The sequence below is a fragment of the Chrysemys picta genome, chromosome 8 (genome assembly GCF_011386835.1).
Source record: "Chrysemys picta bellii isolate R12L10 chromosome 8, ASM1138683v2, whole genome shotgun sequence".
In the NCBI taxonomy this organism is placed as follows: domain Eukaryota; kingdom Metazoa; phylum Chordata; order Testudines; family Emydidae; genus Chrysemys; species Chrysemys picta.
The window spans coordinates 16,872,467-16,889,871 of NC_088798.1; the positions used below are offsets into that span (position 1 = coordinate 16,872,467).

Sequence of the window (17,405 nt, forward strand, 5' to 3'; positions counted from 1 at the left end):
CAAACTTTTGAGCTACACAGAGCTCTTCTTCAGTATTTTTGTTCACACATAGGGTGACATGTTTCCCTTACGGTGTGATTCTAGTAAAATGCAGATCAGGGCCGGCTCCGGGCACCGGGCAACCAAGCACATGCTTGGGGCGGCACCTGGTAAGGGGCGGCCAATCTTGGGGCGGCAGGGGGCAGCGCGGCGTGGCATTCCGCGCGGGGGGTGCTCCAGCGGCTCGGCGGGGGGCGGCGCGGGGCGCGGCGCTCGGGGGGCATTCCAGCGGCGCGGTGCTCAGTGGGGGGGCGGGCTCCGGCGGCGTGGCGCTCGGCGGGGGGGCGGCGTGGCGCTCGGGGGGGGGGTTCGGTGGGGCGGCGCTTTTTTTTTGCTGCTTGGAGCAGCAAAAAAGTTAGAGCCGGCCCTGATGCAGATTGTTTTGAAGAAAATAGTGCAGATCAAAAATATATGTGTATAGTCACATATGTTCCTTTATAAATATAAGAGAGCACAATCAGAAAATAAATGCATTGCTGCAGTATACTGCCTTCGGCTGGCCGGCCCTCAGAAGTTTAAAGCTCTGACTAAAAGCAAGTTGACATTCTCCTTTGGTAGACGTTCTCTTTCAGTAGATGTGGTTTTTGTTTTGGTATCCATAGATCATGGCTTCTGTCCTTGGGACCCCCAAGATAACCATGATATGTTTGTACATTGATGGAATCATTACAGATTGCCATTCAGTTGTTGGATGGCTAGACTAGGATAGTGCACAAGACCAAGACAGGACATAAGACCCCTATATAGCATGCATATAATATGTAAGCAGCTTTTTAAATATTAACTATAATAGTGCCACTAAGAATCCCTAACTGTAACTTAAATGTTTTTTGATAATTGTACATGTATGTTCAAAACAGTATAATATAATACCCTATGCATATAAGGCCTGATCCAAAGTCCATTGAAGACAATGGAAGACTACCATAGAGTTCAATATACTTTGGACCAAGCCCAGAAACAATAGGAGGAAGGATTACTGTTTGTTTAGAACTGTAAGTTAAGATCAGTCTCTTTCTTTCTTTCTTAGTGCTGTTTTAAAATCTTGACTGTGCAATCAGCATCCATTGGTTCAAATTGTTTGCATCTACTTGACAAGTCTGATTAAAATAATCTGGCTAAGACTATGTAAGAAAAATAAGACTTTGGCAGGTCAAATGCATTTTTTAAATCTAGAAATGTTCTTTATCAGAATAAGTGTAGCAATGACAACAGCGTTCCTTTTATTACAGTATATAAATTGTGTCTATATAGCCCACTTAAATTTCTAACATGTGCAAGGACACCAGTTTAATGGGGAACCAACTGCTTTCTCAAATAATGAATGTAAGTGATTCAGGCTAATAGTTTTTGACATTTCCTGAATCTAAGCCTTCAAGAAAGAGGGTGACATCAGTAGTGTTTTTAAGTATCTGGAGATTTGTATGTACTAAATAATATTGGGGAAGGTTGGTAACTGACTGGGCTAGCTGGTTTTAGAAGGAGCTGTGAATGCTGCCATTAGATTGATCACACGCACAAAAACTACATAAAAGGAATTAAATACAGGGTCTTACAGTGGAAATTGTTAGGCAAACTAAGCTCCAGGTAACACTACCATCCATCTATAACAAGGCTTATTTAAGTTAGAAAGTACTTCACACTACAGGCACTGTGGAATAACCTGTAAAGAAACTGAGTATTCAAAGTTTCTAATGAAGTATTTATTTAAAATTGTGATAATGGAAGTGTTTTATACAGGTTTATCTCCAATCCTTAAATCAGCTCTCCAGATACAAAGTGTGTTTATCCATGTATTTGTACGATGCCCAGGGCACTGAGGCCTAATCCTGATTAGGATTGTAAATGCTCGTACTGTGCTATTGCATGGTAACAGGAAAAATTGTATTCAGAACTCTGAGTTTCAACTCCTTGCCCATACTGCATATCTTGTACTGTGTATCTGCTGTACACCTTCCTACTATTTGCTCCTCTGTGTCCGAGTAGAGTTGGGTGGGAAACAGTTTTCCCATCCCATGAGAATTTTGGTATTTTGAAAAAATTCTCTGTCCTAACTCAGGACAAAAAAATATATATATATCAAAATCTCAAAATTTTTCATGACATAAACATCTCAAAATAGCAGCAGCAGCAATATCTTCAGATCAGGTCATTCATTTGATTTTTGACCTTTTAAAAATGATTAATCTGAACATCTCAACGAACCTTCCCTGCAAATAGTTTTGGTTCATTTTCTGGATTTTTTTTTTTTTATAAAGTTCCTTGAAAAATTCCCAGCCAGCTCTAAAAGTACACAGTACCTGTTGCTGTGTACTGCAGACTCACAAGTCTCTGCTGACTTTTCCTAACATGTGCCATGTGCGGAGTCTGCTATTTCAAGTAGAACTGATAGAAATGTGAAGGACTGGACTCTTCTCAAATCTTGCATACCTTGTCTTGGTTCTACTGCCCCAATGCACCAGTTTGCATCTGAGGTTAATCAAAACTCATTGCTGATACCCATGACTAACTTCAGATTAGAATATGTTTGTCAGCATCATCCCAGGAGCTTCAGCAAGATGAAAAGCCCCAGCCCCAGCAATTTAACGTGATCTTTCATTTTTTTAAAGAAGATGTAAAACCTGGAGGGCAAAAAAGATTGACATTGGAGTAGCATGGGGTTTTGACGCATGAGGCGTTGACTGCCCAAACGTAAATGAATTTGTTGTCACTTAGTTCTTTTGGTGGCAGCTGCTTACATTATTTCTACAAAACCCTGCAGTTACCGTTGGTATTGTTCCTTAAATTGATCTGTTCTTTTGATTTCTTAATTATCTCTGTTACTTATTACATAGCTCATAGTATTTTGCATTCCTTTATGCAGAATGAAATCTTCTTCCCCCCCCCCCCCCCTTTTTTTTTTTTTTTTTTTTTTTGGCATCAGGGATATTTATATCAGCTGTAATCCATTTGTGATAACTGTCCCCTGCCCTGCCAGTTTTGCTCTGGATAAATGGTGTATATTTATCAGAGAACAGAGTTCGATAATGATGCTGTGCTTCAATAAGAGCAGAGTAGTTGTAAATACAAGTCTACATCATTAAAACAAGCAGTAGTGGGACTAAAATGGAGGAAGCTTCTGGACGTTTTCTTTATCACAGGATTAGCCTTTGGACATTTGATTTCCCCCCCTCTTTGTTCAGGTTACACCACGTGCGCCAATAAAGTATCACACAAAGATACTTTTCTCTTGTCATGTAACCTTGCGATGAGTGATGTATATATGCAGCATCTAAAAATGTTTTTAAAAACATGAACACACTTTATATGCTACCAGCAGCAGCTGTTTCCTACTTATATGCAGTCAGGAAGGGACTGCAAAGCAGGGTCTGCACTTTGCTACCTTACAGCCTTGTGCTACAAAGCCTGGAGAAAGACTGTTTGTTCATAATATATTGGGCTGATAAAGGGACTCTGAAACTATAACATGTTTGTAGGTCTCATCTACTCAAGAGATGAGTATCTGATACCCTCAGACCTGAGATCACTACACATGATTATCGGCTGCATTGTTGCAGCCAATGATTCTTTGTGTTTCAGTGTTTGGAGAGGACAAGGAATGAAGAAAAGTTATAAATACACTATAAAATGGCATATCTTTTTTGATGATGAGGCCAGTTGTCAGAACTGTGGCCTAAGAAATACTGCAGTGGGGTATTGGGGGTGAAGGGAAATAATGCAAAAAGAAAGCACTAGCAAAATAAGAAAATGCTCTTTGTAATGCTTTTTCTGTGGGGACATCTACTGCTGGCAATAAGAGTGTATCACTGAAACCTTCCCTGAACTACATCTGCCACTGCCAACAGTTTCCAACCTCAGTAATAAACTAGTATTTACCATTGTTCATTTCTTCTGGATTTCATTTCTTGCAGATCTAACCACCCTATTCACCACACGGCATCAAGTTCCTGCCTAATGTTGAGCATCTATGCCAAACCCTTAAAAATACTCATAACTCTGAAAAGTCTGGTTTTAAAGTATGTCATAAAAAGTAAATGGTATTAATGCACCAGTTCAGGTAGAGTTCATATATTGCTGATGCCAATGTATAAAAATGATAGAAACCTAGTCAGAAGTACTACTCTGAAGTGGTGAGCAAAATATTTTTAACCAAAATGTAGATGATAGCAGATGAATGGGTGTAATAATTTTCTTATAATCTGTAGCACAGCCTTACTTGTCTTCACATCAACTAAATCATGGAATGCTGTGTATTTTGAATATGGTGGTACTCAGTTATCTGCTGTGTGATGTGGATGAGTAACTATCAATTTTAAGAAACTTTTGCAATGGATGAGAATTAATGCAGAAAATTTTGTTTCTACAGGATGCCATAGTTATCCATGAAGTTTATGAAGAAGGGGCAGCAGCTAGAGATGGTCGACTCTGGGCTGGTGATCAGATTCTTGAGGTAAATTAATTATGACGCCTATTTAAATAGCTTTGTATTTAATCCAAAATTGCTTTCTTCAGAGGACCACTCTAACCACTTAGTAGATTCTGATACTTGTAATGAAGACACCGGTTATAGTATGTTCATGAAGCTTTTTTTTTTTTTTTTTTTACCAATAAGAAAATCCCAGGAAATAATATTTGACAAACTGCTATAAATTACCAATTACAGTTTGAGAATATATTACATTTTATCAGACAAGATAGTTTTTGAATTACATCAATGTCATGTACAAATGTACAATAGTTAAGAATCATCCATCTGTTTAATCTTTTATTTAGAAGCCTGCTTTATAGTGTAACCTTTAGTACCTGTGTTATGCTTTTATGTTCTGCAATATATATGTAGAGCATATCATTGCAATTCTGGTCAGCATTAGTACAACATCTTCAACAGATTAATAATCGTAAGTGTGTATGTTTCATCAATAATCAACATAATTATAAAGGTGTACCGTTTTTACTACCCTTTTTATAAGCTTGATATTTTATCTGGACCCCAGAGCCTTTTAAAGCATTATACTGAGAAAAATAGAGTGTTTATGGTTTATTTTTTAATGTATTGTCTGTAACTATACATGGGCATAAAAGCTGAGCTTTGCAGGATATCATGCAAATAAGTGGGTGACTGCAGAGTCATTCCAAACTATTCATGCAGGCTGATCTATGGAGCTTAGTCTGTGGTGTAAAACCTTTAGGCTTGTATTTTGCTTATATAATTAGAGTAATTTGATTGACTAGTTTAATATGCACATGGTCACCAGAACAATTTTATTTGTACCTTAATGTAACAAAAAGACTGACACCATAATTGTTAGAGACAATTGGAAATTCAAATATATGGAAATCTAGAGAGGAGAGGGTTAAGAGAGGGATGTTGTTGACTGCAAATTAGACTTGAGACAGGCTCTGGTGGTTCTAGTACAGCTGTTTTTAGTGTCTCGCTGTCAGATCAGGACAAATTCCCAGCACACCCATTTTGCTGTAGTGCATGGGGTTAGAAAAATAGTGAGGGGCACTTGGGGAGTTGTTTTTACAACTCTTGCACAGAAAATATTTTTTTAATGTTATGGCTATATTTATTTTCGTTTTATAAACAACTGTGTCTGAACAACATATGATTATTAACCATGTGATAAAAATGCAGAAGGTTAATAAATTCTTCACTGACCATGCAGGAAGGTGCAAATGTGTGTATGCCATAATGTTTGTATGAATTGTAACCTTTAAAACTGCCCTAATGAGGCAAATGTACAACATGTGTAGACATATATGTGTAAAGAAAAATATAGGGATGTATAGCATATTCATAAATGTATGCATCCGATTTAGAATTAATGAACTTAGTGTATTTTATGATTAATATATGACTATGGTATGATTAAGAGTACAAAGAACTGACCTTTTCCCTGCATAGTAACTTATAAAAATATACACTATTGTATTTGTGTCAGTATTACATTCTACAATTACTGTATTATACTTTTATACAAATACTGTTTCAGCTTCCCTATTAAACTTTTAAATTTTGACACACTAGAATTTTTTTAATATATGACAAATAAATGAATGCACAGAGCAAATAATCTGAAGTTGGCGTAAAGTAAATTTGAAGGATTAGATTTTTATCTGTAAATGTCAATTTCACCACACACACACCCAAACCAAGGAAAGAATATTTCCATTGATGGTAATCGAAATTTACAGATGGGCAAAGTAACAAAAATGCTGCTTGAGAATTTATTAGAGTTTGATTTAAGGATATTTACTTTGTATAATTTGACATGTGAAGTTGACAATTTGTGTATTAACATGTATAAAGCTTTAACACTTTGAATCTCAGCATCTACTGTCATTAAATAATTATTTTCTCTCTCTCACTCACCCCCACCCCCATATTTTCCTGCATCTGTGAACATTTAAATGGATAAAAATTGGGGAGGGGGGGATGCTTTAAAACTCATAATTTTGTACAACTGTGAAAATTTAAATTGATAATTTAAAAGAAGTTTAAAAATAAACATTGGTATCGATTGACATTATGCAAAAATAAAAATTGAATTCTGCAAAGCCTACTTTAAAGGATATTGATACAGATACTATGTTTGGCTAGATCTGGAATCAGAATTCCAAGTTTCAGTACTTTTTGAATACTTCTAAATTTGCTCAGACCCATTGCACCATTCAAACTCAATCTGAATTTACTAACCTATAATGCTTTCAGATTAGGTCGAGAAGCTTAACTGAGAGCTTCTGTAGTGGTCTTGTGTGCCATCTATTGGAACAAAGCACAATAATCATCTAATAGCTACCTCTTTAAAGCTAAAATATTGTCACTTCCTAACTTTTCTGTAAGTTTACATTTGAAAATAGTGAATCTACTAATGAGAATTAGAGAAAATAATGCTCTCTTACCACAGATGAGAAGATCTGGTTTCCAGCCAGCACTTAATTTTTTCCTTATTTTTTCTGTTCTTCAGCATTGTGATATTGGGGGGGAGGGGGAATCTTACCATTCATACCAGCAAAGAAAAAGCAACAGAAATGTATAATGTGCAGAGGAGAAAGATAACACTTTCACCTCTGATACTGGGAGCGGAAGTAGCTTTATGAATGTAAATGAATTGAGTTTGGTCGTTTCTCCCCATTGTTCAGTAGACAAGAGTGAACACTACAAAGCCACCAGCTGACAGCTTTCTGATCAGGAGAGGCCAGGACAGAGTTACCATAAAAAGTACATCTCACTTCAAGTTGAGGTGACCCAGTATAAGGCATCGTAGGAAAGCTCACAGTGCAATGTGTAAAGCTTGGCACTGTAGAAGCATTGGTCATCAGAAAATGGTGCTCAGCACCTCAGAAGTTCAGGCCACTAAGTTGAAGTGCCTCGGCACTCTCAAGTTTGAAAATTTTGGCCTGAAGTTATGGTAGGTGGTGGGTTTTTGTCTATGGATATCTGCAAGTGTGAGTTTTCCCACGGTGGCCTATACCAGTCACCTCCACTCAAGATGAGAGGTGACAAACTAAAATGTCGATTTGATTCTCCTTTGCTTTTCGCTAGCTGGCTTCTTTATTCACCTCTGTTGATAAAGGCAGTGGGCAGATATCTGCAAATACCAAATCACTGAATACCACATATCTTGCAGTCAGTTTTAGTCGATAGGAATTTTGCCTGCGTAAGGACTGAGAGATCAAGCCTCAAGTTAGAACCTACTGAAAAGGTTTTAGATAACATTGGGAATTATTATACAGTACTCTTTATGATGTTATTGCACCCATATTTTCCAAGAAAGGAATGCCCTGGTTTGCTGTGCAGTACTTTAAAAACAGCGTTGTCATAACTGAAATACACAAGGTCAATAATCAACCATGTCAAATTGGTAAACCATAGGGTAATGTAAGAATGGCTAATATACAGTAGATAGATGGATGGTGTTGTGGTTAAGGCACTAGATTGGGACCCAGGCAATCTGGGTCCAGTTCCTGCCTCTGCCACAGATTTCCTGTGCGACTGGGCAAGCCAATTTCTTGCTCTGTGCCTCACTTTCCCTCTCTGTAAAATGGAGTAAGAATACTTCCCTGCCACACAGTGCTGTTACAGGGATAAATACATTAATGTTTGTGAGGGGCTCAGATACTGTGGGGATGTAAAGCTCATTAATAACTGTGTGACGGGTTGGATCACAGAACCCCCCTTGGAAGCGGCCAACTGATGTGCCAAGACTACTTCTGCCCCTGCTTTCCTGCCCTGTCAGCTTAGGACTTCAGTGCCCTGCCTGGTTTGAGCCAGACCCGCTAGCCTCCTGCAAACCCAGACCCAGGTCTGAATCACGTCCCCTAACAGCTGCAGGCTTAACTGAAAGCAACTTACAGAAGTGTTCCTGTCTTTAACACTCAGATGCCCGACTCCCAATGGGGTCTAAACCCAAATAAATCCGTTTTGCCCTGTATAAAGCTTATGCAAGGTAAACTCATAAATTGTTCGCCCTCTATAACACTGATAGAGAAATATGCACAGCTGTTTGCCCACCCAGGTATTAACACATACTCTGAGTTAATTAATAAGTAAAAAGTAATTTTATTAAATACAGAAAGTAGGATTTAAGTGGTTCCAAGTAGTAACAGACAGAACAAAGTAAGTCACCAAGCAAAATAAAATAAAACACACAAATTTATGTCTAATCAAACTGAATACAGATATTCTCACCCTTAGAGATGCCTCAGCAAGTTTTTTTTCTCAGACTGGACACCTTCCAGGCCTGGGCACAATTCTTCCCCCTGGTACAGCTCTTGTTCCAGCTCAGGTAGTAGCTAGGGGATTCTTCATAATGGCTCTCACCTTTGTTCTGTTCCACCCATTTATATATCTTTTGCATAAGGTGGAAATCCTTTGTCCCTCTCTGGGTTCCCACCCCCTCCTTCTCAATGGAAAGACACCAGGTTAAAGATGGATTCCAGTTCACGTGACATGATCACATGTCACTGCAAGACTTCATTCCTCCCAGCCTGACTTACAGGAAGGCTTTCCTGCAAACAGAGCCATCCACAGTCAGTTGTCCCGGTTGATGGAAGCCATCAAGATTCCAAACCACCATTAATGGCCCACACTTTGCATATTTACAATAGGCCCTCAGAGTTATATTTCATATTTCTAGTTTCAGATACAAGAGTGATACATTTATACAAATAGAATGATCACATTCAGTAGATTATAAGCTCTGTAATAATACCTTACAAAAGACCTGTTGCATGAAGCATATTCCATTATATTCACTCATTAGCATATATTTATAAAATCATATAGAGTGCAACGTCACAAACTGTAATTAGGAAAAATAACAGTTTGATGGTTATTCCAGGTTAATGGCATTGATTTGAGGAATGCTAGTCATGAAGAAGCTATCACAGCCTTGAGACAGACACCTCAAAAGGTGCAACTGGTTGTTTATAGAGATGAAGCTCATTATAAAGATGAAGAGAATTTGGAGATTTTCTATGTAGATCTACAAAAGAAAACAGGCAGAGGACTAGGTCTAAGCATCGTTGGAAAACGGTAAGAACTTCTGTGTTTTACCACAACTGCGTTCCAAGTGAGACTTTATTTTGCCATACGAACAATTGTAGCCGTTACATACAATGTGAAATACAGAAAGAATGGCTCCAGCCACAAAAGTCAGAATCTGAACTTCTCCGTGGGGGTTTTGGGGGGTTGATTTAGACTCCTCTAGAAATAACAGTGGCGTGTATGTAATATAACAACACTATTCCCACGGCTATTTGTTGTTTCCCTTAGCATTTGGCATTTTGTAGCATAACATAATATTACTAAGAATATCAGTTTGCGAAGGGTGTGGTCTAGTGAGCAAACATAGGACTGAGAATTAAGCGCTCTTGTGTTTTATTCCCAACTCTGCTTGTGTCTGTGACGGCTGGCAAGTCCTAACCTACCTGGATTAGCTTTTCTAGCTTTAAAATGTGGATAGTACTACTACCCACTGCCTGGAACTATTTTGAGGATTAGTTGGAGAGCTCTACAATCATTAAGTATAATATACTAAGAAGAACACAATGTGGAGTCAGAAAGGGTACAGTCAATAATAGCTGCTTAAAAAGTAAAAGTGGCTTTTTACTAATGTATTTTTAAAGCATTTCTTTTAAAGTTGTTTATACTAAAGCTGTGGTATATTAATTTATCTTTTATTGCTAGAGAAAACTTATAGCACAAGCAAAGTCATTGATCAGTCTCTGTGTGTAAAACTCACAGCAAGTGCTGTTTCTTACTGCCAAAAAAAAAAAAAAAAAATCATCATGTAGTTATCCAAACGGCTTGTGGTCAGTAAGGATTCTATGGCAGTTTTCACAAGAGATGTTTAATACTGGTGTTGTGAGCAGATTCTCATATAGGTTATTTAATTCTACTTCCTGAAACCTGATATGGTATTCTCCAGCCCTCCCCACAACTGTCTTCATGCTAGACTGTTGTGTAGTATTGCTACGTGCTCCTATGGCGCGGTTGCGTTTCCCTCCAGAGCTAGCTGAATTTCTGTGGTAGATTAAATTATCCCTGTGTATAATTAATATTATTATATACCATTTTGTTTGTGAAGCACTTAGGTTCCTTCAGGATAAAAGAAGTTAGTATTCACCTGTCTTTGGCCCTTTACTTCCTCCACACCAAGCTGAAGTAGCTGAACTAAGTACCAGGAAGTTCTTTAGGGACTGAGGAAGTAATTTTCCCTTGTTCTGTGGCTGGTGGATCCACTGGTCTTGTCCCCTTCGTGTTTTAACCCACCTCTACCCTGCTCTTGCAAGCCTCACAGTCTAGGTACTTGGGACGTCCCACAGAGCTGGGCTCTGTGCTGCCCAGGGTGCATAAATTCATGTGCAAGCTACAAAAATCTCTGTGCAGTGCTCTGTGCTCTTCTCTGTGCCTTGGGGCACTCCAAGGCTGCAGTAAAGAGATAACATTTGGCCCTGTGTGGAAAAGGAAAATCTATAGTGAAGCCACTTCTTACCAAGCGTATCAAGAGATAGTCTAACTCTATCCTTAGCAGATTGTGCCTTGGTGTCTGGGCAGTATTTTTATATTACAGTAGCATATGCTTTTCTTATCTGAACAGATTGTACACACCAGAACTAATAGCACAAGGGGAAAGGGAAATAGTGCATGGTTTCCTATTTTAATGAGTTTAAAATCTGTAGCTTATAATCAATCAGAAGGTTAGGTGTAATCTAAAATTAGTTTTTCTCAGCTCCCAAGTTTCTTTTAGGTTATGCATCCGAAGAAGTGGGCTGTAGTCCACGAAAGCTTATGCTCTAATAAATTTGTTAGTCTCTAAGGTGCCACAAGTACTCCTGTTCTTCTTTTTTTGAAGTTTCTTTTAATGTCTCATAAATGTATGTAATCTGAATTGCACTCACAGAGACTAGTGGATTGTGTAATTAGCCATATGCTTCTTGTATTATCAGAAATGGAAGTGGAGTGTTTGTTTCTGACATTGTTAAAGGAGGAGCTGCAGACCTGGATGGGAGATTAATACAAGGAGATCAGATCTTGTCTGTTAATGGGGAGGATATGAGGAATGCCTCACAAGAGGTTGTTGCCACTATCCTCAAGGTGAGTACATAATACATTCTTAGATATGAAACTGCAGTTACTGAGTGTGTACAAGGTAATTATCTTGGGGTGCTATTTACACATAGCCTGGACAACCTGAAACCGATTATCGAGACAGATAGGAATTTGATAGGGAAATTACATTGGGAGATTCATTTAGTTTTAGCTCTTCATATATATTTATGTAGTACATAGTAGCAAAATGAAGATACAGATATCACGTTAGGCATTTATTTGAGAATGTAACCATTTATTTCAAGCAATGGGAAAATGTTATGAAAGCTGAGAGTCATAAAATTGTGGAACTGAATTGGAATGAGATGCTTTTGGTTTTGCTGGCACTAACCTAGCAGCCATAGAACTGCAGTGTAAATTTGTTCAAGCCCAGGCTTTCCTCACATGTTGGTGCTGTTGCCCTGAAGTACTGGGGGACAAATCCTGGCCAGAAATACATCCAGGGCGTGGACAAGCCTGCTCAAGGAGACTCTGCCCCCTCCTTTGCTACACATGCACAACACTTTCCATGGGACTGTGGGAAAGGACATTGTGGATGGGCCAAGGAAAGAATGCCTGTGTTAGGGTAGGAGGGGACAGAAGACTGTGGATGCGATTTCTGGCCATGGGGAAAATTATTGTAGCCTGCTACCTCTGCCATCTACCTGAAATTATGTTGGGAGGAGAGGTCTCTGTCCTCCAGATTCCATGTGCAAAGTTCTTTTATTCAGGCTTTGCATGAGGGCAAGGATTTGGCCCATCTAGGACTCCGCAAGCAAGGGTATGAGGATGTGTTATTAAAGTGAATCTGCTTATGTCAAATTCAGATTCATTCTGTTTTACAGTATTTTTCCTGCTGATGAATTGTTTTCCGTTGGACAGGTAGGGTGGGGTTTGCTGCTGGTTTGTAATGGATGGCTGAGCATCTAGCTCCTGATCAAAGGGTCATTCAGTCAGTGGAAAAGACCTATTGAAATCAATAGATTTTCTATGAAGTCCCTCGAATCTGGGATGGATGCCTTTTACGTTGTTCAGATAAAACAACTGGAATAAAAAATTAGGTTTTAGGTTTCAATTTTCAATGGTTTCTTCAACATTATGGCCTGAAAATATATGTGAGTAAGTCTAGGAAAGCAGAAATATTGTAACCCTGTTTAAATACCGTGTATTATATGTTATTATATTCCAAGTGTGCTCAAGGGCTAGTGCACCTAGAGATTGGAAGACTGAGAGCTGGTTCTTGGTTATCATCACGGAAAACATCCCAAAGCAGTCAGGTTAGTGACAATTGTATCAATAGACAATAAAGTCGTTGTGGTCTTCATGGAACATAGATGAGGGTCTGTCTGGAGCAGCTGACAGAATCTGGGACGTGGATTACTGTTTTAAAATTATCATTATACAATACTGTTCTTTTTCAGTAGTTTTAAGTAAATCTCATTAATCTACAAGATGTTTAAATTAGGTGTCCTACACTTAAATATTGGGCAAGTAAAAAGAGGAATAGGCCAGGGCTTTCATTTTCAGCATGTCTCTGGTTTGAGCATACCACAGACCTTTAATCACTTTTCCGTCTAATAAGCCTGCCCTCCCCCCAAAATTGGAATGCTACGTTCCTGTAGCTATTTTTGTAAACCCAAAATAACTTAATGACACTAAAGTGTATCTTTGCCTAGCTTATAATAGCAGAGCGGTGTGCAAAATATTGCACTCAAAGAACACACAGAACAATTTTCTACTTTACTTATTTTTTTTCCAAAATAAAGGAAAATGCTTCCTTTTTCAGCCAGGGCAATTTTTTAGCACTTGCACTGTGAATAGTGTTGCCATCAAAACTGAAATCTGTGTGCAACAGTGGAGAGTGGCATTATGGGATGCTGTCTCACCTGAATCATACTGTTTTGACCAGGAAAACTTAAGGTCATAATAGAGATTCCTTCTGGGAACTCTGGCTTACTCACCAAAGTATTTACATTGTGCAAATCAGATTTCTCCCTGGGGGCACCCAGGAAATATTTTGAGACCACATTATCACGGTTGAAGATGCAGCATACTACCACCTCCTCTGTACACAGCCAGCTGTATGGGCAAGTACATAGTGGTATGAAGCCCAGCCTTACCCCACACTCTCAGGCAACTAGCACCCACACATGTGCTGGGAGAGAACAAAGGCTCTGCTTCCTAGCAGGATCTTGATCATCTCCTGAAAAAAGGAGAGAGCTCTTTGCAGCCTTCTCCTCTCTTTGTGGAGCCACACAGGAGTTGCCCAAAATCTGGTCCATGGAAAATAAGCCAGCACTGCCTGTCTGTGCTTCATAATTGTTAAAGAGTGTAGCTGAAAAAGAGGAAAAAATACTGAGACTGAGCGTGGATGAGGGTCAGTCAGCAAGAAAGCAAGTGTTGGTTGTGGGGAATCTTGGAGTGGATGCGAAAGGGTAGATACACCTACAAAACAAAAAAAGGCAGTGGAATAGGTGCAGATTCAGAAGGAAATGTGGAACACCTAAACTGCAAGGTTTCACATGTAAAAGTTAAAGTTTAAGATTCCACTTCAGATAGTGTAGGACAGTAATGGTATAACAGCTTCTGCTGTTCCTCCTGGTAGAATTAGAAATCTGGATGGATGTATCTCCAAAGTCAGTAACAGAGAAGATGACTTGAAAATTGTACTTGTTCAATAACCACTCAGGAGCCTATGTTCCATTTTCAAAAATGACATTTAGGAGTCTTGAGTCTTACTGAAAGTTAATGGGACTTAAGCTCCTAAGTGCTAGGTCACTTTGAAAGTGAGATTTATGCTCTTATGAAAAAATTTACTCTGAGTTCCTGAAAACCTCTGTTTTCTACAAAGGAAGAAGGGTTGAAGTTCTCTGCCAGGCTTTGAGCCAAAATTAATACATAGAATTATGATGGCGGCAAAGCACAGCAGGAACTCCTCCAGGAATAGAACCTAGCACCCTACTCCAAGCACTATACAACACACCCCAGGTGACTGCTACTAACATGTTATCCGAGACCTTGGGAACCTCATTTAACTTCTGTGTTTCAGTTCACGCAAATGAGGATCATACTTCCTGACGGGGTGTATGTAAAACTCAGATGTTCCTCAGATGAAAAGTGCTGTATCATTGTGTAACCACAAGGACGAAAAATTTCAAATGTTTGTGTCTAAAGTTAGGATCCTAAATCCATATTTAGGCATTTTCAGAGGTGCACCAATACTTGCAAATCCCACTGAACTCAATAGAAGCTGCAGGTCCTCAACACCTTTGAAAATCTGGTCCTTTTTTTTTGTTTGTTTGTTTTTGGGGGGGGGGTTTTGAGTGCCTAAGTGTATGGATTTACGAGTTTTTGATGCTCATGTTTTGGTCGGTATTACTATTATTGACACTGAAAGTGTCTGTCCTATAGAGTATGCATTAGTTGGGGGAAGTAGGGTGAAAATTGATTTGAGTTCTGATAATTGCACGATGTGTGGATTCTTGAAATCCAGGGCTAAATGTTCAAAGTGGCCTTAACATTTCTACTTTTTTTCCCATGTGCAATTCTAAGTACCTCAAAGCTTGGATTTTGCAAGCAGGTCAATTGCAAATACTGAGGTATGTGAACTAAGAAATGACTTTTGAAAACCTGGCTTCCACTCAGTTTTCCACATAGATCCACCAAAGTTTAAGTATTCTATGTTAACTTATGTCAGTTGAAGCTGTAACTTTGTAAGTGCTATGTGGATCAACATTTTTAAAATGTTCTACATTAGCCCAATAGTCCAAACATTTAAATTTGGTGATTGGGCAAACAGTTCTTAAGTTACTGTAAATTGTGATACTATAAAGAGAAGATTTTCAGATGTTATTGTAGCTTTATAAACTACACAGCAATGAATGTAATTCCATAGGTAAATACAGATTTTGTGACAATCCATTTATCACTCTTTTTTTTGTTTCCATTTAATGGTATACATCCCCTTCTCACTACATAAGCACATGTGCCTTGTTTGTACTGCATATCTAAGATTTGCCTCACTCTGAACTATTCAACAGAAACTTGTCTGGCCTACATGCATTTATTTCCGAGCTTTATTCCGGACTAGTCCATGGAGCTCTCCAGAGAGCTTATGCTAATGAGTTCTCCATACACTCCAAGGAACACTAATCCTGATTCCCCAGAAATTTTATTAGCACTTTGTGGCTTGAAAATCTATTTGACTAGAAATGTTTCTTCGGCGCAAAGCATACATGGCTGCAGCTTGGCCGCTGGGATTCAAGTAGGGATGGATGAAAAACTGTGGAAAATATCCAGATGGACTGGAACCCCTCTGTTCCTAGATTTGGATAGAAATGAATAGTACATTAAATGGCTTGTCACTCACCTAGTTCTAGTTATCCAAACAACAAGTTTGCCCTTTGTCCCACTTACTTTTCTATCTCATTCTGTCCTTTTCTATACCCAGGGATTGGACCTGTACTCAAAATAAAAGTATCCATTTAGGATTCTCTGCTTCTCTCTACCATCACCAAACTCAACTTTAATCCTATTGGCCCATCCCACTTGCAGTTCCTTTCTGCTTTAGCTGTCTAATTCTTTAATAACACACACACACACACACACCCCTCAGGTAGTAGGGATGTCCCATGGATTAGAGAGTTACTCATTAAAGCCAGTAGCAGGAATGATATGAGTTTGAAGAAGCATAGAAAATACAGTCTCCCTCGCTGGATACAAATCCAGGTCTTGGGGTGGATTTATCCTAGCCTTAGCTAATGTGACAAAGTTCCTCCTCTGCCTTGGTGGGTCCTGCACTTACTGGCAGATTTGCTCGCCTCAGAGATTCACAGCAGCCCTCAGTTTGGCCACTTTGGCTAGTGGCTCAAACCTGCCGTTCACTCAACTAACCTCATCACTGGCCGGCATGGGGAAAAGGAAGGAGAACAATCCTCACAGTCTCTGCTGATCCACCTAGTGGGTCGAGGGACAGGCCAGGGACCTTCCCCTCTGGTGGGGCCCACAGTCCAGGTCAATTTCTCCTGTATCCAATAGGGAGTTGGGGAGATGGGGGGAGCCCAGGCCTGCCCTCTATTCCGGGTTCCAGCCCAGGGCCCTGTGGATCACAGCTGTCTACAGTGTTTCATGTAACACCTGTGTGACCGCTACAACTTCCTGGGCTACTTCCCCATGGCCTCCTCCCAAAACCTTTATCGTTACCACAGGACCTTCCTCCTGATGCCAGATAGCATTTGTACTCCTCAGTCCTCCAGCAGCACACCCTCTCACTCTCAGCTCCTTGCACGCCCCTCACTGACTGAAGTGAGGTCCTTTTTAAACCAGGTGTCCTAATTAGCCTGCCTGCCTTAATTGGTTCCAGCAAGTTCCAGGTTGTTCTGGAACCGCCCCTGTTACCTTACCCAGGAAAAAGGGACCTGCTTAATCTGAGGCTAATATATCTGCCTTCTATCACTCTCCTGTAGCCATCTAGCCCGACCCTGTCACACTAACAAATCCCTAACCAGGTTGTCCAAGGGAAGAGACACTTTGATTGATGAGGTTTAAGAGTTTAGATGGGCCCAAAAATAACTCCCCACCCATCTGAAAGCATATACGATTCCTGCCCCAAACCATTTGTGCACAGGGCCAGACTGAGAATTTTTGGGAAGTTCAAGACAGTTCATGGGATACAATCCAAAGGTCATTGACTCCTATCGTGAAAAAAGTGTCTGTGGGAAGAGAGGAGGTTTTGGTCCCCACCACCCCACAGTGGCCTGCTGCAGAA

The 17,405-nt window shown here is 39.6% G+C and overlaps 1 protein-coding gene across 8 annotated transcripts in view; it reads left to right on the forward strand.

Annotated features, from left to right (window-relative positions):
- Positions 1 to 17,405, forward strand: part of PATJ (PATJ crumbs cell polarity complex component) — a 212,504-nt gene that overhangs the window by 178,860 nt on the left and 16,239 nt on the right. For all 8 annotated transcript variants that reach the window (XM_065555402.1, XM_065555403.1, XM_065555408.1 and 5 more), the window contains 4 exons: positions 4,406 to 4,489; positions 9,387 to 9,580; positions 11,497 to 11,644; positions 12,829 to 12,915. In XM_065555402.1, the coding sequence (XP_065411474.1) occupies positions 4,406 to 4,489; positions 9,387 to 9,580; positions 11,497 to 11,644; positions 12,829 to 12,915 (513 nt within the window). The remainder of the gene's footprint in view (positions 1 to 4,405; positions 4,490 to 9,386; positions 9,581 to 11,496; positions 11,645 to 12,828; positions 12,916 to 17,405) is intronic.